This window comes from Neophocaena asiaeorientalis, unplaced genomic scaffold (assembly GCF_003031525.2).
Source record: "Neophocaena asiaeorientalis asiaeorientalis breed wild unplaced genomic scaffold, Neophocaena_asiaeorientalis_V1.1 scaffold82, whole genome shotgun sequence".
NCBI classification, from domain to species: Eukaryota; Metazoa; Chordata; class Mammalia; order Artiodactyla; family Phocoenidae; genus Neophocaena; species Neophocaena asiaeorientalis.
Genome location: NW_020173068.1, coordinates 7,181,743 through 7,205,233, shown reverse-complemented (window position 1 = coordinate 7,205,233; position 23,491 = coordinate 7,181,743). Strand labels below are relative to the sequence as shown.

The window sequence follows — 23,491 nt, the reverse complement described above, 5'->3', positions numbered from 1 at the left end:
ATTTTACAGGTGGATAAAACTAAGGAGCAGAGAGGGATCTTCCCAAGGATACATGGTGGACTAGGACTAAAACCTGTCTCATTTTATTTATTTATTTTATTTTTATTTTTATTTTTTTGGCCGTACCGCATGGCTTGTGGGATCTTAGTTCCCCGACCAGGGATTGAACCAGGGCCACGGCAGTGAGACCCTAACCACTAGGCCACCAGGGAACTCCCGTTTTAGATCTCCCCTAAGCTAAGTGACAATTGGGAGCACTAGGTGTTGTGGAAAGAGCACGGACTCAGGAATCACATAAAACCGGGTATTGTGTCACCACGTATTGGCTATATGACTTGGGTAAAGTTATGGGCTCTTTCCAAACCCCAATTACCTCGTTTGTAAAATGACCACAATGAGGACTTCCCTGGTGGTCCAGTGGTTAAGACTCCGCACTCCCAATGCAGGGGGCGTGGGTTTGATCCCTGGTCAGGGAACTAAGATCCCACATGCCGGGAGGCGCGGCCACACACACACACACACACACACACACACAAAGACCACGTGAAGTTTAGATTAAGCCTCTGGGATTAAACCCCTTTAGATAAATGAGAAGACTAGTGCTAGATATTTTCTAGGCACCCTAGGGTTCATAAATGGTAAAGGTCAAGAGGACAGACAGAGAAGAGGAACGGAAGGTACACGTGTGGGTGGAGGCTGTCTGGGAGAGAGAAGGAGCTTAGTAGTACGAGGCCAGCCTACTTAGGTCTAACCCTAGTTCTGCCCTTTACTAGCTGGATGACCTTGGACAGGTTACTTAACCTCTCTTAACTGCCGTTCCTCAACTATAAAATGAAGATAATAACCATTCCTACTTCTCTCCTGGTCAGTCTTCCCAGGTCTACAGTTGCTCCCCCGGCAGCCTGAGCCATCTTTCTGAACTATATACCCGATCGTGTCACTCCCCTGCCCCAAACCCTTCATCCACTTCGCACTGGTCACCCAGGTCCTTAACATGCTGACAAGCCCTAAATGATGGCCCCCTGCTGTCCTCTCTTCTCTTGCCAGAGCCTCTTCTCTGTCCCTGGCAGCCTGAACTCCCTCACAGATACTCCACGCTCTCTTTCCTCCTCCTTCCTCTCCCTCCCCCAACCTGTGCTTGGCTCTTTCCTTACTGGTCCCTTCAGATCTAATCTTAAACACCACTTCTACCAGGAAAGGTGGGGTGGTCCCTCCGGTATGCTCAGAGCACACGAAACTTCACGTGTCAGGCACCAACCCTAATTAGGCACTGCATTATAACTGCTTTTCCACTAGACCATCAGCTCTAGGAGGGCAGGGACTGTGGATGCCACATCTTCCCCCACCGCACTAGCACAGTAACCTGGATTCCACTCTGTTGAGGTGCTCGTGACCTCAGCCTTCTCACACCCTGAGGTGCAGGCAGCCCCAGAGCCCAGGCAGACCGGGCTCTGCCCCAGCCTTTCCCACCCACGGGGTGACTCACCTGCAGCCTCTGCTGTTCTGAGTCCCGCTCCCGGACAGAGGCTTGCAGGAACAGGGCTACCTCCTGCAGACTGCTGACGCTGGCCTTGCTCTGGGCCAGGGACAGTGCCAGGTCCTGGGCCTTCTCCCTCCACTCGATCTCCCTGGCCTCTGTCTGCCTCAGGGCCACCTGTAGTCGCTCCAGCTCCCGCTGCAGCGTGGGCGCTGAGGAATCAAGTGTGGAAGACAGCTCCTCCCCTGGGGAGGCTCTGTGGCTGGGGGGCGAGTCCTCCAGATCCTTCCTTGGCCGGGCCTCCCTCAGCTCCAGGATCTCCTCTTCCTTTTGGGCTAGAGTCCACCGTAGCTGCCTTAGGCTCTCACGAAGGCCCCTCGTCTCTTCCTCTTCTCTCTCGTGCCTTGGCTCCTGCTTCTCTTGGGTCACATCCTCTAGGCCCCGCTGGGCCAGAGGCTTCTCCAGCAGCTGTCCCTGCCTCCTCTGGTGTCTCAGCTCTTCATCCCTCTGGGCAAGTGCCTCCTGGAGCTGCCGCACGGCCTCCTGGTGTCGGAGGTCCTGGTCCTCGATCTCACCTTCCCGCTTCCTCAGGGCCTCCTCCAGCTGCCGGGATTGTGCCTGGCAGGAGTCCAGGGCAGCCTGCAAGGTGGCCGTGCTGGCCTCCAGGCTGCGGCTCAGCTCCGCCTGCCCAAGGAGATGCTGCTCTTTCTCCTGCAGGGTGGCCTGAGCCTTGCTGAGGGCCTTCTGCAGAGCCTCAGCCTGGACCCTGGCAGCCTCCTCCCGACACTGGGAGGACTGGCCATCTGCCCGGAGGGCCTCCAGCTCCCGGTCCCGTTCCTGGAGCATCACCTCTGCCTGCAGCCAGCTGTCCCGCAGGGTCCTGGCCTCCGCCTCACGCTCCTGGGCCTGCGCGGCGCACTGTTGCTGGAGGGCCAGCAGAGCCTTCTCCTGCTCCCGAGACTCAGCCCTTAGGTCACCCAGCACCTCCTCCAGGGCCTGGACCCGCTGTCTCTCCACTGCCAGCTCTTCCTGGAGCCTCTGCGCGTGTTCCTTGTGGTCCTCCAGCTCAGCCTGGCACTCCTGTGGTGTGGCGTGGGCCTGCTCCAGAGCTTGCTGCAGCGAGCCCGCCTGTTCCTTCACGCTCTCCTCCTGGCCCTGGGCCTGCTGCTGCTGCTGGTGCTGCAGGGCCTCGAGCTCCCGGGCACCCTGGGCCAGGGCCCTCTGGGCCTCGTCCAGCCGACCCTGAAGTGCCTGCTCTTTCAGCTCCCCCTGCTCCCTGGCTTCCTGCAGGTGCCGCTGCAGGACCACTATCTTCTGCTCCCGCTGGGTCAGGAGTAGGCTGGTCTCCCCCACCTTCCTGTGTAGGCCCTGGAGCTGCTGCTCCAGCTGGTCCTTGTGCTCCTGAAGCTCCTGGATACGCTCCTGCTGGCATTCCAACTCCTTCTCCTTATCGCGCAGGATCAGCTTCATGTGCTCCAGGCTCCCTCGCTGAGCTTTACTCTGGCCCTTCCCTTCCTCTGCCCGCTCCTGCATCAGCTGCCTCTGAGAGGCCAGCTCCCGGCCCCGTTCTCTCAAGGACAGCTTGATCTGCTCCAGGTCCTCCTCCAGGATCTTGGTCTGCAGGGTCCTCTGATCTTCCAGGACCTGAATCCTTTCCTTCAGCAGCACCATGTCCTGCTCCCTCCTCTCCAGGTCCTGAGTCAGATGCTCTTTCTGCCTCTGCAGCTCCTTGATCTGGTCTTGCTGGGACGTCACCTCCTGGTCCTTCTCCTGGAGTTCTCTTGCCAGGAGGGTGCTCTGGCTCTCCAGCTCCTGGATCTGGCTGCCCTGCACCTGCAGCTCCTGGCTCCTCTCCTCCAGGTCCAGTGTAAGGTGGGTCAGAGCCACCCTCTGCATTTCCCTCTGGCCCTCCAGCTCCTCGATCGCCTTTTGCTGGCATTCCACTTTGTGATGGTTTTCCTCTAGGTCCAGGGCCAGGCGTTCCATTGTAACCAGCTGCTTCTTCAGGTCCTCAATCTGTCCTTTCTGGGACTCAATCACTTGGGCCTTCTTCTCAAGTTCCAGAAGCTGATGCTCCAAGATGTTCCTCTGCGCCTCCTGGTCCTTCTCAAGCTCCTTGATCTGCTCCCTCTGCAGAGTCAGCTTCTGCTCTTGCTCCTGGACGGCCACGGGGAGATGCTCTAGAACAGACCTACACTCCTCCAGCTCCCGGATCCGTTCTCGCTGCAGATCCACCTCTTGGGTCCTCTTCTTCAGGTCCAGGGACAGCACTTCCAAAGCAGCCTTTTGCATTTCCCATTGCTTCTCCAGCGCCTGGATTTTTCCCTGCAGAGTCTCCACCTCCTCTTCTCTTTCAGACAGGGTCTGGGCCAGGCGAGCCAGATTCTCCTGCAAAGCCTTCCCCTGGGCCACCTTCAGCTTGCCCTGCTCCTGCAGGGCCTGGGCTCGCTCGCGCTCACTCTCCACCTCCTCGATTTTCAGTTTCAGTGCTGAGCGCACAGTTCTCAGGTCTTCCTCCAGGACCCCGGCAGCGCCTGCCTGAGCTCTGGCTTCTGCCACAGATGCTTGGAGATGTTCCACCTGGGCAGTCAGGTTCTCCTTGGCTGCCTGCAGTAACTCTCGCTCATTCTGCAAAACAAGATGCAAAACCACCTTAAACTATACTTCCCTGAAACTGTCACTCCAACACAGGCCCTTCCTTTCCTTCCTCTGCGGCACCAGCATTGTCAAGGATTTGGGCAAAAGGAACTGGGTGTTCCACTTAGGCTGATACTGTAAAAGAATATCCCTACCCTACCCCGGGCTCTGCTGTGCTCAGAGGGGAAAAACTGTTGCAAATGAGTCATCCCAGACTCTAGTCCTTCAGGGAAAGGGACAAAAATCTCAACCTCAATTCAGAAAAAGTAATTAAAGGAGGATTCACTAGGGCCTTAATAATGGCCCCCAGGGATGTGGGGAGAGCCAGAGACACTGCTGAAGGAAGCTGGGCACTACATATGGATGGGGTACGACCATGGGCCAGGATGGGCTCGATCCCGGGCCCTGAGGGACTACTCCTGAAGCAACCCCTCCCCCAAACCAGAAACACCTTACCTGGGCTTCTATTCCCTGGAGCTCTGCTTGCTGTAAGCGACTCTGGAAGGATGTCACAGTTTCACGCAGCTCCCTCAGCTCAGATTCTAGGGAGTTCTGTTTTCCTTCCCACTTGGATTTCTCTTTGGGAAGACAGGTAGTGGAGGAAGAACCATGATTGGAGGAAAGGAGGGACGTAGAGGCAGATGGAAGATGGGGAATAGAATCAAAGGAGGAAAAGGCCAAGAAGGAGAGGATTACACCCAGTTTCATAGAGGCATCACCCGTCTGCCAGCTGCTCCTGTCTCTCTAGGCTCCCTGCTGCTTCCAGACTCGCGTCTGCATCTGCTGCCCAGCTCCAGCAGTGCCTGACAATCATCCCAACACTTCCCATCCCGATCACAGATTCTCAACTTTGGATTCCAGACAGGGTTGAGCTAGATGATGTTGGAGGTCCTTTCCAGTCCCTAAGTCTATGATTTTGCAGAGGTTCCTCGAGACCAGGGTTGCTCTGCAGGGTACCCTCCATTTCTGCAAAATGCACCAGAACCCAACTGTATGTGTGTGGCTCTCAGGGAGCCGTTTGGGATACTTTTAAGACCCAGACCCACTCCCCACGTTGTCTTCTTCCCTTCTACAGTTGAGCCTTGAGTCGCAAGACCCTCCCCTCTCCTTTCCTTTCCTAGTAGTCACCACCCTTCCTAGCCCTTGGCTGTGGCACAGGTAGCTTCTCCCCAGATTTCCCCCTCTTCCTATCTCCCAAACAAGCCCATAATCCTTCTGCTGTCAAAGGTTAATCATTTGAGAACATAGTTGGAGATAACAAAATAAGTAACACTGATAAATGATGAAAGACATAGAATTTTACAATGTTCTTATAGACCTGACCTTAGGGTGCCAGTTTTTAAATCTTCACAGATAAAACAGAAGCCTAGCTAGCAACTTCTCTCAGTTCACCAAATCTGTTCCTCCTAATCCCTTCTTCCAGGACGGCTCTCAAAGGCCAAGCAAAGTACAAAAAATAGTTCACGGGGGTCATCGCCCCTTTGGAGACGCCTCTAGGTAAATCTCACAGTTGTGGGTAAGCAGTAAGGAGTGGCTCCCAGGCCTGATCCTGCCCCACTGGGCTTCCTGCCTTTCCTTTCTTCTGCCCCAAACCCACCCCTGCCTTAAGCTTCTCACCTTCCTGGTTCTGGGAGAGCTGTCTCTGCAGAGCCTGCAACTCTGTGTGGATCTGGTTCTTCTCAGCCTCTGTATCAGTGAGACGCTGTTCCAGCTTCCGGGCCTGATCCCTCAGATCATCCTGGGAAAGAAAGGGTGTGGAACTCAAGTTCCTCATCTTCCAAAAAGCCGCCCCAGTTCAGGGCCCGATCCCTCTCTTCCCTCAGCCTGTCAGGGTCTGCCATCACGGACCTACTCTCAGATTGCTGGGTTATTTACCTCTGAACTCATGTGCATTTGGCTCCTGGAAGGGATGACAGGCTCTGCTCCAAATGGCTGGAGCCTAGGGTTCCCCTTCTGACTCGTCTGTCTTTGAAACAGAACTCCTGCTGAAGTCTTAGCCCGGGATCACCTCTCCTCTCCCCAAACTCCTACTTCAAAGCTTAGCTCAAAGGTCACTGCTTCCCTCCTTCTGACCCTCCCAATTGTCCCTTCCTCCTATTATTATCATGTACATCTGTTATTGATCCAATTATTTCTATCAGATCTGCTTTATCTTAGGATGCAGTCTGGTTGCTCAGCCCTGTCACAAGTCTTCTTGAGGGCAGAGAGCAGGTCTTTCTCCTTTTTGTATCCCTAGCTCAGAGCGGCTGGCATGTATATAGGTGACACTCAATTTTTACTGACTGATGGGTTCACTGTGAGGTGGAATTTGGGGGACATTTAGTTCAGTCTTAGGTCTAGAATGTTCCTATAAATGGCAACCTCAAATCTCAGTGATCCCCAATTTGTCAGGTTTTTCTTGGAGGTCTGGACACCAAGAACAATTCATGGCTGAGAGGAAAACGATGCAAAACGGTATCACAGGTCTATACAGAGTATCACGTTTTACAGGGCTCACTCGAGTCCCTCACTCATTTATTCCTCACAGCCCTGTGAGGCAGGCACGATTTGCCCTACTTTACTAGTGAAACCAAGGCCCAGGACGCCAAATGCTTTATTCACAGTTGCCGGGTAGTAAGTGATAGAGGTGGAACTCATCCCAACTTTACGTCAGAAATAAAACAGGTCAAAGTGCTTCACAAGTCTTTTTCGGCGTAGGTGAAGAGCCTGAGGAAGGAGAACAGAGACACATACCCGGGCCCGCTGCGTCTTCCACAGGTCTTGGTGAAGCTTCTGGAGGGCAGACGCTACCGCCTCAGCTGAGAGAGCCGTCTGCAGGGGCCATCTCTTAAAGAGGATCCTAGCTCCATTCTGGTCTGAAAAAATGAGGAAACACCTCCTGACCTGGCTGCACTATGAAAAGAAACAGCCATACCTCCCAGACCTGGCCTTGGCCTTCCCACCCATCCCTCTTCTCCTCAAAGAACCCCTTCTCAGCAGTTTGTTCATCATGCCCTGTCTGCATACCTACGTGCCAGGCACTGTGATGTGCATTAGAAAATGCTATCATTTGTTAGGCATTTAATAAGTGCCAGGAACTGTGTGAACGATTTTATTTGTCATCTCATTAACTCCTTAAAAAAATCCCAAGAGGTAAGTACTTCTTCTAAAAAAAAATTATTTATTTTTGGCTGCGTTGGGTCTTCGTTGCTGTGCTCGGGCTTTCTCTAGTTGCGGATGGAGGGGGCTGCTCTTCGTTGCAGTGTGCGGGCTTCTCATTGCGGTGGCTTCTCTTGTTGCGGAGCACGGGCTCTAGGCTCATGGGCTTCAGTAGTTGTGGCACATGGGCTCAGTAAGTGTGGTGCACGGGCTTAGTTGCTCCATGGCATGTGGGATCTTCCTGGACCAGGGATCGAACCCGTGTCCCCTGCATTGGCAGGCGGATTCTCAACCGCTGCGCCACCAGGGAAGTCCCGGTAAGTACTTTTAACACCCTCATTTTATAGTTGAGACAATCAAATTCAAAGAGAAGAGGTGACTTGCCCAAGGACACACATCTAGCAAATGGCCGAGCTGGGGTTCAAACTCTGATTGAATTAATCCCAGAGTCTGTGGCCTTGGCCTTGATGAGTATTGCCTAAGGAACTGCATTCCCTTCCCTTCTCCCCTGGGAGCTAGGCCTGGCTTTGACCAAAGAACTGAGTTCCTGGGTGGCTGCCTCACCTGGCTCAGGGCCCCAGAGGGAGGAAGCCGAGTCTCCTCCACCACTCAGCTCAAGCCCCCTCTCATAAGGAGACCCCAGGGCCTGCTGCAAGACAGAACAGAGGCTGGCCAGCTGGACCTGGGCCTGGTGCCCAGGCTGCTGTCCCGCTGCCAGGGCCTCCAGGTGGCTCTCCGTGCTGCGCAGTCGCAGCTGTAGTTGGGCTGCCTTGGTTTCCTGGGCCCACAAGGAAGCTTGTAGCTGCTGTTCTGTTACTCGAGCTGCCTCTAGCTCCTCCAGCAGCTGTGCTTCCTGGGCCAGAAAGTCAGCCTCCTTTTCCTTCACCTCCTGCTTCAGTAATTCCACCTGCCAGAGAGGAAGTATGGTCACTCTGAGCAGGGAACGGATACCCTCTCCCCAGACCCTCCCGGGCCTGACCCCACTCAATCCCTGTGCAAACCTTGACTGGGGCTGGGAGGATTTCAGTAGGCTCAGCTCTCCAGCAGGAAGGGAGGGCTCCGGAATGAGTGTAACCCTAGGTTTAACCTACATGCCCACCTACGGACTCCTGACACATGGGCCTGGGCTATGCAAATGGGCTTTGTCCCTGGTCCCCCTGGCAACTATGCCAGCTCCCTGCTATGATTAGAAATCTGCCTGAAACACTGACACTGAGCCTAAAAAGACCAGTCACGATACTAATGGCTACCATTTATTGAATGCTCACTGTGTTCCTGACACTTTATATATTCCTATAATGATTAAGAATTATCATCCTTGTTTTATGGTTGAATAAAGTGATGTTCGCACAACCAGGAAGCAGTAGAGCTGGGAGTCACACCCAGGATCGTCTAACAGGCAGACCTGGGTCCTCATCTGCCGCAGTCTACTTCTAGCTCTCACTTCCTCATTATTCTCCTCCCAGTCCCATCTTTCCTCTGTGCACAAGGTCTGGGGTTCTGCTGTGAGCAGACTGAGTCCCTGGAAGCAAGAGGCTGCCGCTGACCCCGTCTGGAGTAATACTGGTTCCCCCTGCTGTGTCTTGCCAGGCAGACCAGGCACACTTGGCAGCGGCTGGGCTTGAACCAGGCCTGTGTGAGCTCTGCCCCTCTGGGCACTGTGTTCTGGGCCATCAGGTTCCCCACAGGGTCCGTTCTCAACTCTGGGTCAGGTTCCCAAGCCCCACCCAGCCCGGTCCTGGCTTCCCCCTCCTGCCAGGGCTGCTGAGGTCTCAGCGTGACTGAGCAATCACCTGCCGACTCCAGAAGGAGGTTTCCACCAAGGAAGAGGGCTCTTAGTGGGGTGGGAAATACCTGGGCGCTGAGCTCTTTCTGCCCTGCCTGGGCCTCCTGCATGTCCTGGCGCAAGGAGCTCAGCTCTTGCTGTCGAACAGAGTCAGCCTCTTGTAAAACAAGGAGTCTCTGTTCCTTTTCTGCCAGCGACAGAGTCAGGCTAAAAAGAGACGGTTCAGAGGGCTGGGTCATTCTCTCAGGGAATGAAGAACTACCTTCTCATCTGACTGCTCTAACACAGCATTAATAATTAATAGAAACAGTGATGATAATGATTCCAGTATAACAATAAAAGCCTCCATATACTGAGCACCTACTGAGTGCTCCTAGGTCCTTCATGCCTATATTTCATTTCAACTTCACAGTTTATTCTTCTCTAGAAAATTCCAGAAATATCTATACAATACCTCAAATTCAACATGTCCAATTCTTCCCATCCCCTCTGCACCTCCCCTCCCACCAGTCACCCCTACTATGTTCCCCAGCTCACTGAATGGCACCTCCATTCACCCTTAGAAGTCTTGACCACATCACAGCAGCCTCCCCTCATCCCACCTGAGTCCACTTTAAGACTACAAATAACTGATTCCAACTCCCCTAACACCCCTTAAACCCCTTCCCTCCTCCCCTTCCCTACGACCCTACCTCGGTTCAGCTTTGGTTCTCTTATCTGGACAATTGTACCAGTCTCCTACCTTGTCTTCCTGCCTCTAGTTTCATCAACAAAAGGATTTCTCCCTCCTCAGACTCCAGGTAACATAATCTGCAATACTTTCCTTTGGGGGTTATTTGATTAACGTCTTCCCCACAAAACGAGGAATTCTACTGAGGCAGAGACTCTATTGTCTTAATATATCCCCAACCCCTGGCATAGTGTCTGGTGCGTGCTATGTGTTCTCTAAATATCTGCTAAATGAATGAAGCATGAGCTTTGGAGACAAGGACCATGCCCTCTCCACACAGCTACCTGTACAGCCCAGAGCTGGAGACGTGAGAGGTTAGGTGCCCTGAGCAAACTGTCAACCTCACAGTGACCCCTGGACCCAGACAGGCAAAAGCCAGCTCCATGGCCTGTCTAGCCTACCTGGCTTTCTCTCTCTCCAGCTCCTTCTGAATTCGGCAACACTCCTGGGCCTCTCTCAGCTTCTCCTGAACCTGGTCCACCAACCTCTGGGAGTCTTCCTTGGAAACCAGCTGAGACTTCAAGTCCTCCACCTGGAAAGTCAAGGGCATGAGGACCAAGGGCAGGAAGGTTGGTGGGAGGATGCTTCTCACCTAGGGCTTTAGGGTCCTTCAAGGTTTACCAGAGTCACCAGCCCATTTTCAAAGCTCTGGAGGTCCTGCCAACCCTTACATGCTGTTCTTATCCACCTCCCTCTGCCAGTACCATCCAGCCTAGTCCCCTGTCTCCCCAGCCTCACATATGCTGTATAGAGGCAGGCACAAATAAAAACCTTGGTTGAATGTAACTCTGTCCAAAGGCCAAGTGATGAGCAAGTGATTGTAGTTTTTTAAAAGTAAACAACCCGACCATCATCTGATATAGGATTTTGAGAAGGAAAAGCAATCTGGTATAAAAATACTGGATCTATGGGGAGGCTGGATCTATGGGGCTGCCAAGAAAATATGAGGTCTGTGGTCCCCACTGAGAGAGGTTACTAACTACCCCAGGGATCTGGGAGGCACGTGCACAGCCCTGAGCACCCTTCACTTTTCCACTCAGTACTGGGGCTTCCCCTCCCCCTCCCAGGCTCAGGCAGCCAAGGTTGTTCCCCCGTCCTGCCAGAGGGAGTGGGAGAGCCTGGCTGTGCTGGGGAAGGGTGCTGGGCTGGGAGAGAGGAGCAGGGACCTGCTTCTGCAGGTCTATCTTATCCCGCAGCAGGGTGCCAGCCTCTTCCTGGAGGGCAGCGAGGCTGTCTTTGTGCTGCTGGGCTGCCTGCTCCAGCGCCCGCTGAGCCTCCTGGAGCTGGGTCTGCAGCATCCCAGTGGTCTCCTGCGAAGGGAGAAGACAGCAGGGAGCAGAAGAAAGCTTCCTTGGTCTTGAAATCCATGTTACAGCAATCCGTGTTGTATAAATACTGTTGTTTTGGTTGGGTTGCCAAAAGCTGAGGCAGGGCCCAGCTATCCACGTTGTTTCCATGATACCCTGTCACCTCAAGTCCTCACCTCCTATTCCCTCTCCTCCCTCACCAAGTGCACTGCTCACCCAGGCTTTCTCGGCCAGGGTCCCTCACCCAGACCACTGCAGCAGCCTCCTGCCGGGTGTCCCTGCTTCCACTTCATGCCACCATGCCCACGTGCAAGCAGGCAAACACAAACACACACAGAATTCTCCCCTCAGCAGCTAAAGTATTTTAAAATATGTACGTAATAACTCATGTCCCACTCTGCTGTTTAAATACCATCCAACATGTTCCCACTGCCCTTAGAACAAAGTCCAAGGTCCTACCATGGCTGACAAAGGGCTCCTGCCCCCAAGCTTATCATGCTGCTTCCTGTCTGTCCTGAACTGTCCCAGGCCCTTTCTGCCTGTCCCAGGCCCTTATGATAGCTTTTGCCTCTGCCTAAACTGTTCTTCAAATGGCTGGCTTCTTTTCTTTTCCTTTTAATGATTTTATTGAGATTCAGTTCGCATACCCTACAATTTACTCATTTAAAGCATACAATTCAATGGCCTTAGCATATTCACAGAGTTGTGCAACTGTCCCCATGATCATTTTTTTACCATTTTCATCATCTCCAGAAAGAAATCCTGTACCCTCCCCATCCCCCATCCTCACTCCCAACTACTCATCTACTTTCTGTCTGTAGATTTGCCTGTTTTGGATATTTCCCACAAGTGGAATCATACACTGTGTGCCTTCTTGTAACTGGCCTCTTTCACTCAGCATAATGCTTTCAAGGTTCATCCTTATTGTTCTACGGGTCTGGCTCTTCAACCTTAATGGTTCAGCTCAAATGTCATTTTCTCAGTGAGGCCCTCCATGACCACCTTGTCCAAAGAGGCCTCCTTTGAATCACTCTCAATTACATCGTCCTATTTATTTCCTTTACAGCCCTTATCACAACCGGTAATTATCTCACTTATTTTGTGTCTGCTCTGCCACTAGAACTCCATGACTGTCATGTTCACCGTTGTGCCACACCTTTCTGTTGGTCAAATGTCAGCACCTAGGCAGGGCCCGGTGCAAAGAAGTGCCAAAGAGCAGGTCAATGTGAATGAATAAATCAATGCTGCCTCTTCTTCCTTGCCCAGAACCACCCTCCGTACCTGCTCCTTTAACTTCTGAACCTTCATGTCCTGCCTCAGCCGCTCCAGTTGTTGGCTGGCATCTGCCAGCTCCTTCTGGGTCTGCAGCAGTGTCTCCAGGAGGGACACCCTCTCCTTCTCTGTTTCAAGCTGCATCTGTGGAGGGGCAGGAGGGCGAAGGCGTGTTGGGTTAGGGGTCACCATGCTCACCCACTAGGCCACAAGCACATGCCAGCTGCTCTAGGGCTCTTCTAGCAAATGGGGTGGGGGCTGAGGGCGAAGGAAGGTCTGGACCCACTGACTGAGAGCCAGGAAGTACGAAGATTGCTGCTGGTTTGCAAGCTGACAGGATGTGGTAAACGACAGCCCTCCCTCAGGAAGTAGGACATGCCGCCGGCCGTGCAGCTAACGGTACCGATCACCTGCTCATGGGGAACAGAGTGGGAAGCTACATTCTCTTCTGGAAGCCCCTGCAGCACCACCCTCGGGAGTGGGAAGGGAAGTGGCCCAAGGTAGGGGGATCACAGGGTGGACGTGCAGCCCAGTCCTCCCAGCTGCCCACCTGGCACAGGGCGCTCTCGGCCTCGGCCTGTTCTTCTGCCCTCTGTGTCCGCATGGCCTCCGTTTCTGCCTGCTGTTCCCTCAGCCTCGTTTCCAGCTCCATTTTCTCCCTCTCCAGGCTCTCCAGAGCCTTATCCAGTTCCTGCTGGTGCCAGGAGCGCTCTCTCTCCTGGCCGTACGAAGGAAGCACCGTTAGAGCCGAGGGGGTGAGGAGAGGAGGCAGAGGAAGAACCGGGTTAGGGCAAGAAGCCTACTGCTCACCAGCTGTGTGACCTTGGTGCCTCACGTGACAAGCCTGCTTCCTCATCTGCGAGGTGAGGCTAATCATCCTGCCTTGCCCATCTCGCCAAATTTTATGAGGATCAAATGAGATTTATTAAAAAAAAATCAAATGGTATAATACATGGAAAAGTGTTTTCTAAAGCACAACTGTCCCTCATATAAGCTACAAATATCTGTTATTTTAAAGCAAGCACATCATGGTTGGTGGTTGTAACAGCGAACTGAGGGGGCGGACTCGCTCTCTGCTGTCCCCACTCCCCTGCTCAGGGTGACAGGATTAGCCTCCCAAAAAGCCAGGCCGAGCCTGTCTCCTATACGATACAAGAGCGTTAGGATGGGGCATCCCGGTCCTCCCAGAGGTCCATCAGTGACTGACACCCTCCCTGATCTCCTAGACGAATCCAGCCCCTCTATTAGGATCTCAGGATGGTGGTGAAGGGCACTGGAGCCAGGCTGCCTAGGTTACACTCTTTACCCCAGTACTACTAGTGTGACCTCAGTTCATTTCTATTGCATCTCTGTGCCTCAGTTTCCTCATCTATAAAAACGGGGACAGGGAATTCCCTGGCGGTCCAGTGGTTAGAACTCTGTGTTTTCACTGCTGAGGGCGCAGGTTTGGTTCCTGGTCCGGGAACTAAGATCCTGCAAGCTGCACAGCATGGCCTAAATAAATCCTGTGTAAAAAATAATAAAATTAAAAAAAATTTTTTTTAAATGAGGATAACAACAGGGTCCTCCTAGGGTTGTTCTCATGAGTGAAGTAAGTCGTGTAAAGCACTTTAAATGGTGCTGAGCACCCAGAAAGCATTCAGTAGCCAATAGCTATCATCATCTTCATCACCTTTCCTTTAAAATGTTTGTAAGTCGTAGTTATCCACATTTAGTGGGAAGGCCTCTAGTGTTTCACCCCTTTCCAACATCGTCTTGTGCACTTTCCCTTCACTTGCTACACTCTGGCTGCACTGGCCTCCTTTCAGGTCCTGGAGGACACCACGCACCTCCATTACTGAAGGCCTTGACTCATGCTTTCCTTCTACTTGGACTGCTCTTCCCACCCCACCGTCACTCATGGCTTAAATGACACTTCCTCATAGATGCCTTCCCAGACCATACGCTCAAAACGGTCCCCTTTTGTTCTTCTTCTTCTATCACCCAGTTCTTTTTCTTCATAGAACTTCCATCATCAGTTACTCATTTATGTATTAATTTATTTAATACCTATCTTCCCCCAAGACTTGAAGCTCCATCAGGAGAACCATGTCTACTTTGCTCTCCGCTGTATCCTCAATGCCCAGCATCATGCCTGGCAGACAGTAAGAACTCAGCATTGCTTGAATGAATCACATTTCAGCTACTGCACTATTAAGATGCTTAAGAACAGTGATCTATAATACCACAGTTAATAGGCCAGCTATGAATATCAAATCATACACTCTGGTTCAAAAAGCCAACTGTAAGAATATGGGAAAGGTGAATTTAATAGTAGTTAAGTGTCAAAAAAAACAAAACAAAACTGACCTATTTGCTCAATATGAGTTAGAAGTGTGTTACGGCTACCAGAAGGGCTAATTCTGTGATGTCCAGGAAGCAGCAGTCAAGCGTTGCTGCCTAGTTTGTGGATCAGAATACCCTGCACACTGGTTCATGAGTGATGTGTATCATGTCTAGAGGAAATCAACCATGTTGGTGAGGTATTCCAAGCAAATCTAAGGCTGATTTGTTTCAGGTAATAGATTTTGGCTCAGCTTAAGGAATAATTTTCTAATAACTAGATCTATCTAAAAATAAATGGGCATTCCAATGGATGGAATACAACAGAAGCTAAGCAACCCTTGGAAGGGATATTGTAGAAGTGGACATAGCATAAATGCTAAGAAATGGTTAATCCTTGCTCTACCACTTCTTAGCCAGGTAACCCTGAGTGACTTCTCTAAGTCTCAGTTTCCTCACTAGGTGGTTGTGTAGGCTATCTGAAATAACGTGACTAGCATTCAGCATGGTACCTGGCATGGGAAAGTGCTCAGTAAGTAAATATCCACTATCACTGCTATTAAAGGGGATTCAGACACTAGATGGAAGAATGGAGAATATAACCCCTAAGAGTTTTTCTAATTGGTAGGACTCCAGGACAAGGCAGGCACTGTTAAAACTAACAGGCTCTCTGGGAATTCCCTGGCGGTCCAGTGGTTAGGACTCTGCCAAGGGCCTGGGTTCAATCCCTGGTCAGGGAACTAGGATCCTGCATGCTGTGTGGCGTGGCCAAAAAACAAAAAACTAACAGACTCTCGAGAGTTATGTGGGCTTTCAACCCTTTCAATCAGTAGGGAGATCATAAAGTCAGACAATCAGAAGTCAGGGGGATTATCTGACTGAGAAGAAAGGAAAAGACGGAAGAGACTTTCCCATGATTCAGGTGTGGCCATGAGATGGTCAGTCCTTCCACGGATACCAAGTCTACATCAGGTGGTAACACATCATTCAGAAGTTTTATAGCTTCATTTACTTGTAGGGTTTTCAGTGGGTGGTATGCCTGATTCTTGCTGGGAAACTAAACTGCCTCTGGACACTGGTCATTCAATAAATATTTTGAAGTACCTACTTAATCTAGGCACATAATTCTAAAAAGAGGCAAACTTTTGGCTACCATCTTGCCAACAAGTCTGCCTTGTAATAACTATCAAATCACAAATACACACAAAACACAAGTCAACTTCCATTTCCAGAAATCTGACAAACAAGCTCTCTGAACCCTCCACCTGTAAAAGGGCAAAACAAACTAACAAACAAAAAAAAAGCCAATTTAACTATTAAGTATATATCTTAATGTATCACTGAGCCAGCAGGAAAATAATGAAAATTTCATTGGAGCCAAAATCAAAGCAATACTTGTGATCTAAAGAGGTAAATGAGCACAGAACAGGCTTTCCACTGGAGGTATTTGCTTTACCTAATAACCTTGAAATTCATTTTCTGGCAATGTGGGCAAAGAAAACAGAAAACAAAGGGTGGGGAGCCTGACAGGAGACATAAGGCTGGACCTCCAAAGGGCTATCTGGGGTCAGGAAACTATGGCATATGGGCCAAACCTGGCCCCGTGAGCTAAGAGTGGTTTTTATGCTTTTAATGGTTGATAAGAAGTCAAAAGAAGAATAAGACTTTGTGACATGTGAAAATTATATGAAATTTAGTTTCAATGTCCATACATAAAGTTTTATCGGAACACAGCCATGCTCATTTACATACATGTCGTTTACAGCTGCTTTTGCACTAGAGCGGCAGAGAAGAGTGAGTGTGACAGAGACTGTATGGTCTGCAAGGCCCAATGTGGCTCTTCAGAAAAACACCCACCCATCCCTGGGCTACAGTCCTCAGTAAATGGATAAACCTGAGAGAGGGAGAAAAGGGGAAGAAAAAGGGAGAGAGAAAAAGTTGGGGAGAGAGAAAACAAAACACTGTACAGAAGGGAATAGCAAGAAAATTTGTTTTAACCTTCACAAAGGGCTATATATATATATATATCACTTGAGAATTCATAACCATAGGCTGGTGTTCATGTGGGTTCAGGGCCTGAATGTGGCCCAAAAACTTTAAACAGAAATTGTACTTTAAGGTGGTTCTGGGATGCTAGTCCTTCAGCTTCCTCAGAGAAGCAAAAGCAAATCTCTGAGGAAAATCTCCTTTGCCTCAGGCCTAAAAGGATTCCCACAGAAAAATTTCCAGAGAACATGAGTTCAGAGTCAGGAATCACAAAACACATAGGGGTCAAGGTCATCAGTGAGAGCCAAGGGAAACAACATATAACAGAGATCCAAAAAGATTTTAGGTGTTGGAATTATTAGACAGCATAAAAGTATGTTTCATGTGTTTAAAGAATAAAAGAGGGACTGCAAATATAAATTATGGAGAAGACACTAAAAAATGACCAAGAAGATTTGAAAAAATAACCAAACAGAATGTTGAGAAATAAAATATTTAATAAATAAAATTTAAAACTTGGTGAATAGATTATAAAGCAGATTAGACACAGTTGAAAAGGGAAATTAGTGAATAGAAGAGGGATCTGAAGAAATATCACCCAGAATACAGTGTAGAAAAAGTACACATGAAAAATCTAAGACAGAAAGTTAAGATACCTGAAGGTTACACCAAGTTCTAACATACAACTAATTAGAGGCTTCTCAATACCAACAATGGAATAATCAGTGTGCTGACAGAAAATAATGGTTACCTTACAATTTGTACCTGAATTTTATACCCAGTGAAACTATCTTTCAAGGATAAAAGTGGGAGGGATAAATTAGGAGTTTGGGATTAACATATATACCTACTATATATAAAATAGATAACAAAGACCTATTATATAGCACAGGGAACTATACTCAATACTTTGTAATAACCTATAAGGGAAAAGAATCTGCAAAAAAAAAAGACATAATATATATATATAACCGAATCACTTTGCTGTACACCTGAAACTAACACAACATTGTAAATCAACTATACTTCAATAAAAAATAAAATTAAAAAAAGGAAAAAGCTATAAAAAAGAAGTAAAATAGACATTTTCAGACAATTAACTACCAACATACCCTCACCAAAGGAAATTCTACTTCAAGGAAAACAAATCCAGATAGAAAGCCTGACACGCAAGGAGGAATGGTGAGCAAAAAAACCTCGTAAAATTTTCAGTGTATCTAAACAATTATTGACTGTATAAAATAATCAAAACACATAATGTATGGTGTTAACAACTAGTAATAACTAAACACAATGACTAATACAGTTGATAGGTTGGGAGGAGTGAATGCAGGTAAAATGTTCTCTGGTCCTTGTGTCATTCAGGAAAAGGGTAAATATATTGATTAACTTCAGATTTTATTAAGTATGTATTTTAAAATATTAAAGAACAACTAAAAGAATAAAAAGTAGAGTACCTATCATCCAAAGTAGTAGAGAGGAAAAAAGAAGTGAGAAAAGAATACAATTTAATAATCCGATATAACCCTCTAAAAGAAGTTAAAAAAGGTGAATTCTCCTCCCCAAAAGGTGTAAAAAGGCAAGAGAGGGCTTCCCTGGTGGCGCAGTGGTTGAGAGTCTGCCTGCCGATGCAGGGGACAGGGGTTCGTGCCCCGGTGCGGGAAGATCCCACATGCCGCGGAGCGGCTGGGCCCATGAGCCATGGCCACTGAGCCTGCGCGTCCAGAGCCTGTGCTCCGCAATGGGAGAGGCCACAACAGTGAGAGGCCCGCGTACCACAAAAAAAAAAAAAAAAAAGGCAAAAGAAATAGCATAAGATGGTGGAAATAAATCCAAATATGCCTATAATCACAATAAAAGCAAATGGACTAAATTAAATAATTAAAAGACAAAAGAAACACAGTTCTGAATTGGGCAATAATAGGTCCAAGGCATTCCTCTGCTCCCTTTACACCCTGGGGCCAGTTTATTGATCCTAAATCCCAGGATCCACTCTTAAGTCTCTATACATACAGAAACAACAACAACAATAATACCTAACACAAATATAGAGCTTACTGTATACCAGGAACTATTATTAGTGTTTTCCATACATTAACTCATTTACTAGCTAGAAGCTGGATTTTGCACCATGGTGACCAACCAGACTAGTCCTGTTCAGATTTCACTTTTATAAGCAGGAATACCTGCTGCTGTCTGTCTCTCCCATCCCCTAGCCACAACCACCACCTACCCATTTCTCCTGGAGCCGGTTCACCTCCTCCTCATGGGCTGACTTCAGCTGCTGCAGGGCAGCCTGCTCCTCTTGCTCAGCCTGGGCCAGCTGTCTGGCTGCCGCATCCCGTGCCTGCTCTGCCCGGCTCCGTTCAGTGTCCAGTTCCAGCTGCAGGCACTTCACTTCCCCTAAGATGCCAGGGATGGGATCTTGTCTCTGAGCCTCTGTCCTCCATCTTTCACCCCTCTCCCCAGACCTCATGAGGAACTCCCATCTCAGAGGCCCTGGGCCTGGCTCTAATAGCTTCCCACTGTCTTCCAAGCTTTCAACATCCCTGTGGAATGAAGTGCGCCCATCCAAGTTGGGTTCTTACCTTGGATTACTTCCTTGGCTTGAGTGACGGTTTGAATCTGGACCTCCAGCTGCCCCTTGGTGACCTCTATCAGAGAATTTTGTTGCTGGGCCTCAAACAGACTGCTCTCCAGTAGCTCCTTGGCTGAGCTGTCAGGTTCAGGAATTGGGAGAGTTCTTACCCATCAAGCCCCTTCCTTAAGAGGAACTGGGTTCTAACTACTGGTCACCAAGAGAGAATATGGGGGCGGGGAGGCAATTACAAATTCATAACTCATTTAGGCCCCATATACTTTGGGCAAGGAACTTAGGTTGGCTCCCCCTTGCCTTGTAAAGCTCTCTCTGCCCTTGGCAGAACCAGGTCCAGACCCTACCTGAGCCCCAGCAGTTGTTCAGAGAGGTCCTGCCGGTCCCGCTCCACAGCCTGCAGCCGCACCTCGAGAGACGCCTTTTCCCGCGCTAGAGCCTCCTTCTCCTGGACTTCCCGGGCAAGCGCTTCTTCCTGTCGCTTTGCCTCCTGATGCAGCTGCTCCACCCGAGCTAAGGCTGCCTCCTGCTGGTGATGTGCCTGAGGGGAAGAACTGATGGGATACAGAGGGAGGCAGGATCCCCCCAGGGCTGCTATCACCAGATTAGGGCCATGGGCTCCTCAGATTCTGGACCCAGCTCTGTGAGCCTTGAGCACTGCCCACTCACACCAAGTACCATTTATCTATTCCCCTGATCAACCTACAGAGTCCCCAGCCCAGGAAACAGGCTCTCCTTTGAGCAATACCCTGTGCTACGGCTGCAAGAGATCTACCTCTAAGGAGCTTTTAGTCTTAAGGAGAGGTAAGACACACACATAATACCAGGAAGAAAGTGATCAGTGCCCTGAGAAAAAGGCTCTGAGAAGGGAGATTATGTATAATTACTAGGGCAATGAGATGCTTGGTAGAGAAGAAAGATGACCTTTGAGCTGGGGCACTGGTTCAGAAAAAACTCAGAGCCCCTTGCTATGTGTTACACACTGGACTAAAAGCTGGAGTTATAAAAACAAGTAAGACATAGTCTTGCCTTCAAGGAGCTTTTGGTCTAATGGTGGAGACACATAAACACAGATAATTATAATACAGTATGAAGGGAGTGGTGGTTGAATAAATACAATGTATTATCAGAAAACACAGGAGAGGCATCTAATTCAAACTGATGGATGTGAAGCAATGAAGGATCAGTGAAGGATTCCTCTAGGAATTCTTTTAAAAAAACTGGAAGACATACCCCCAACTAGTAACACTGGTCATTTCTAGGAAGTGAGATTTTCCCTTCCTGAATCATTTCTGTAGTGCTTTCATTTTTTACAGTGAGCATGTATGTACAACGAGCATGTACAGTGAGCATCCTTAATGGGATGGTAGCAGTTTTGTCTTCTCACCTCACTTAGTTTCTCTTGAATTTCTTCCTTCTCATCTTGCATGCCCCTGAGATCTGCCTGCAGCTCAGCCCTGGTCTCCTCCACTTTCTGCAGCTGAGCCTCCAGGTGGGTGTTCTTTTCCCACAGGGCTTCCTTGTTCCTCTCGGCCTCTGTCAGGCCCACCTGCAAAGTGTTTCTCGCCTGCTCTGCTGCTTCCATCCTCCTGCACACAGACTGGTTCTCCTGTTCTAACTACTGGCCAAAAAGGGAAGGACATCAAAGACAAAGGGTTACGGTTTAGAGATGAAGTGCTGAGACAGAAATCCAAGTGAGATATGAATCTGTTCTCCACAGATGAACACAGGAGTGCTTACGAGAGAGGAGGACTATGTACACATTTGGTCTGGGGTCTTTACTCCAGGTACTAGATGGGTTGATGCTGGGGACAGAGAGAAAAAAGGCAAAATCCTGCTCTTAAAGAATTCAGAATAAGGGAACATACAACATTTCTGGGGCTCAAGGGAATGGGGTAGTGAAGAGATGTGTTAAATCTGTAACCTCTAGAGAAAATTCTGAGACTTGGGCTCTTCAACAGATCCTTTTCTGTGATTGCTGTTATCTCATACAACAGGATTAAAACCCAGTCTTCCTTCCAGAGGACATGGGCCTAGCCCTGATGATTTTACCCTAAAGCCCAAAGGTAGTTCTGCTGCAGATGTGGGAGGGGTCTATTTTTAATGGCTGAGCCCGGGCCTTGTAATCTTTGCTCTCCTTTGCACTATAAATGTTCCTTTTGCTCATTCCAGGACTACATTTGGGAGCTGATCTGTCTTGGGCTGATCCATTTAAGAACTGTTCCTTGTTACAGGCATCAGCTTTGTCTGTCTCTCCCTTGCCCTCGGTCGGGGCCCAGCCCTACCCTGTGGATCAGAGAAATCTTTGCTCACCTGGAGAAGCTGCTGGTTCAGCCCAACTTTATCTAAGGCCAAAGCCTCATTTAAGGCACTGAGTTTGACAGCTGCAGCCCGAAGATCAGCTACCTCAGCCTTCAGGCTGTTCTCAGAACTTGACAGCTCCACAATAGACTGTTCTGCCTAAAAGCAGAGAGTTAGAGTTTCATTTTCCAGTTTTCCTGCAACAGTGAACAGCTCACATCCCCAACATCTGCTGCTTTCCTTGTACAGAGATCAGTTAACACTTCATTCCTTCCCTTACATTCTGAACAACTTTTCCCTTCATTTCTTCATTCACTTACCCATTCATTTGTTGAAGAGTAAGAGAGGAACTCACATTACAGAGGCACAGACATCAGGATGTATAAGCAACTACAACTGGGATGACACCATAGCCAATGTAAGCACAAAGTGCTCTGGGAACTCAAAGAAAGCATTAATTCAATTTGAGAGAATCAAAAATGCTTGGTAGAAGAGTCGACAGTTAAGTTGGGTACTGACAGATGAACAGTTTGCGGTTAAAAGGGGAGGAAAGTAGCAGTCCAAGCAAAGGGAAAAGTACATACAAAGTATTAAAATCACGAAAGAACGGGTAAAACTGAGAATGCAATTAGTGCTATGTGGCAGGAACGAAGGTATATGAGGCGTTAGAACAGGGATCTGGAGTGAAGAGGAGGCTAGAAACAGTTTGGGGCAGGTGGCAGAGGGCTTTGCATGTGGTACCAAGGAGCTGGGAAGCCAATGAATGGTTTTAGGAAAGAGACTGACATGACCAGATTGACATTTTAGAAAACCATTCAAATTGCAATACAGAGAGTCTGTTTGGAGGGACAGAACCCAAAAGCAGTAACTAGGCATTGAGGCAAGAAACAGGAAGGGCCATGACTTGCAGGATGAAGAACGAGGCAGGCTGCGCGCCTTTTTCCTGGAGACACAACTTTCCAAGCCGCCCGCCCCACCCAGCCAGCGAGGGGGAGGGCCACGCACCCTGGCCAGTGCGGCGGTCACTTCTGTTTGCTCTTGTCTCAGCAACTCCCCTTCCAGGCGACTGGACTCCAGGGCTTCCCGAAGGGTGATCACTTCACTGAGCGACTCTGACTGTTTGGCTTCTAGGCCCGCCAGCGTCTCCTGACTAAGACGGGAAACAGAAGGGGGCTAGAGGAAATCTCAGGGAATGGCCACACCCCAGAAGATAACAGGAATGCAATTGCTTTTGCGATGCAAAAGAATGAAGGTGGTCTCTAAAAACTGATAAGGAGAGGTCTCCAAGACACATAACATGAAAAAAGCAAGGCGCAGAACAGTATACATGGTGTACTATCTTTTATGCAAGAAATTGGGGGAAATAAGGATATATGCATTTATTGCATAAAGCAGCACTAGACATATTAATAAGAAATTAATTTAAATGGTTACAAACAGAAGGAAGGAATATGGGATGAATGAAGCCGAGGGAAGTAGTACTTTCTCTTTGCATACCTTTTAAAATAGTTTTGACTTTTGAATCATATAAATAGGTGCATTATCGAGTCACACAAATTAAATTTAAAAACATAAAACTATCTTTGTGGATTGTCTCTCCTTTTCCTTAGTAGAGGAGAGGCCACTCCTTGTGCAAGTCATGATCTTTAGAGCAGTCATTCAAGATTCCATTATTCATGCCTATTAGGCAGAAGGAGCTAGGGAACAGGTGAGGAGGGGATGCATCAAAGATGAAGAAGAGGGCTTCCCTGGTGGCGCAGTGGTTGAGGGTCCGCCTGCCAATGCAGGGGACGCGGGTTCGTGCCCCGGTCCGGGAAGATCCCACATGCCACGGAACGGCTAGGCCCGTGAGCCATGGCCGCTGAGCCTGCGCGTCCGGAGCCTGTGCTCCATAACGGGAGAGGTCACAACAGTGACAGGCCCGCGTACCGCAAAAAATAAA

At 49.3% G+C, this 23,491-nt stretch overlaps 1 protein-coding gene across 5 annotated transcripts in view; it reads right to left on the bottom strand.

The window, feature by feature from the left end:
• CEP250 (centrosomal protein 250) overlaps positions 1-23,491 on the bottom strand; it is a 47,644-nt gene that overhangs the window by 5,438 nt on the left and 18,715 nt on the right. For 2 of the 5 annotated variants that reach the window (XM_024742963.1, XM_024742964.1), the window contains exons 13-28: positions 22,555-22,699; positions 21,562-21,708; positions 20,636-20,866; positions 19,596-19,789; positions 19,244-19,371; positions 18,889-19,058; positions 12,898-13,065; positions 12,357-12,491; positions 10,935-11,078; positions 10,170-10,300; positions 9,107-9,245; positions 7,817-8,159; positions 6,848-6,969; positions 5,732-5,852; positions 4,571-4,692; positions 1,487-4,105 (exon numbers count right to left, since the gene is read on the bottom strand). In XM_024742963.1, the coding sequence (XP_024598731.1) occupies positions 1,487-4,105; positions 4,571-4,692; positions 5,732-5,852; positions 6,848-6,969; positions 7,817-8,159; positions 9,107-9,245; positions 10,170-10,300; positions 10,935-11,078; positions 12,357-12,491; positions 12,898-13,065; positions 18,889-19,058; positions 19,244-19,371; positions 19,596-19,789; positions 20,636-20,866; positions 21,562-21,708; positions 22,555-22,699 (5,059 nt within the window). Of the gene's footprint in view, positions 1-1,486; positions 4,106-4,570; positions 4,693-5,731; positions 5,853-6,847; positions 6,970-7,816; positions 8,160-9,106; positions 9,246-10,169; positions 10,301-10,934; positions 11,079-12,356; positions 12,492-12,897; positions 13,066-18,888; positions 19,059-19,243; positions 19,372-19,595; positions 19,790-20,635; positions 20,870-21,561; positions 21,949-22,554; positions 22,700-23,491 lie in introns of those variants that run through there. The other 3 variants (XM_024742965.1, XM_024742966.1, XM_024742967.1) reach the window with 3 other exon arrangements.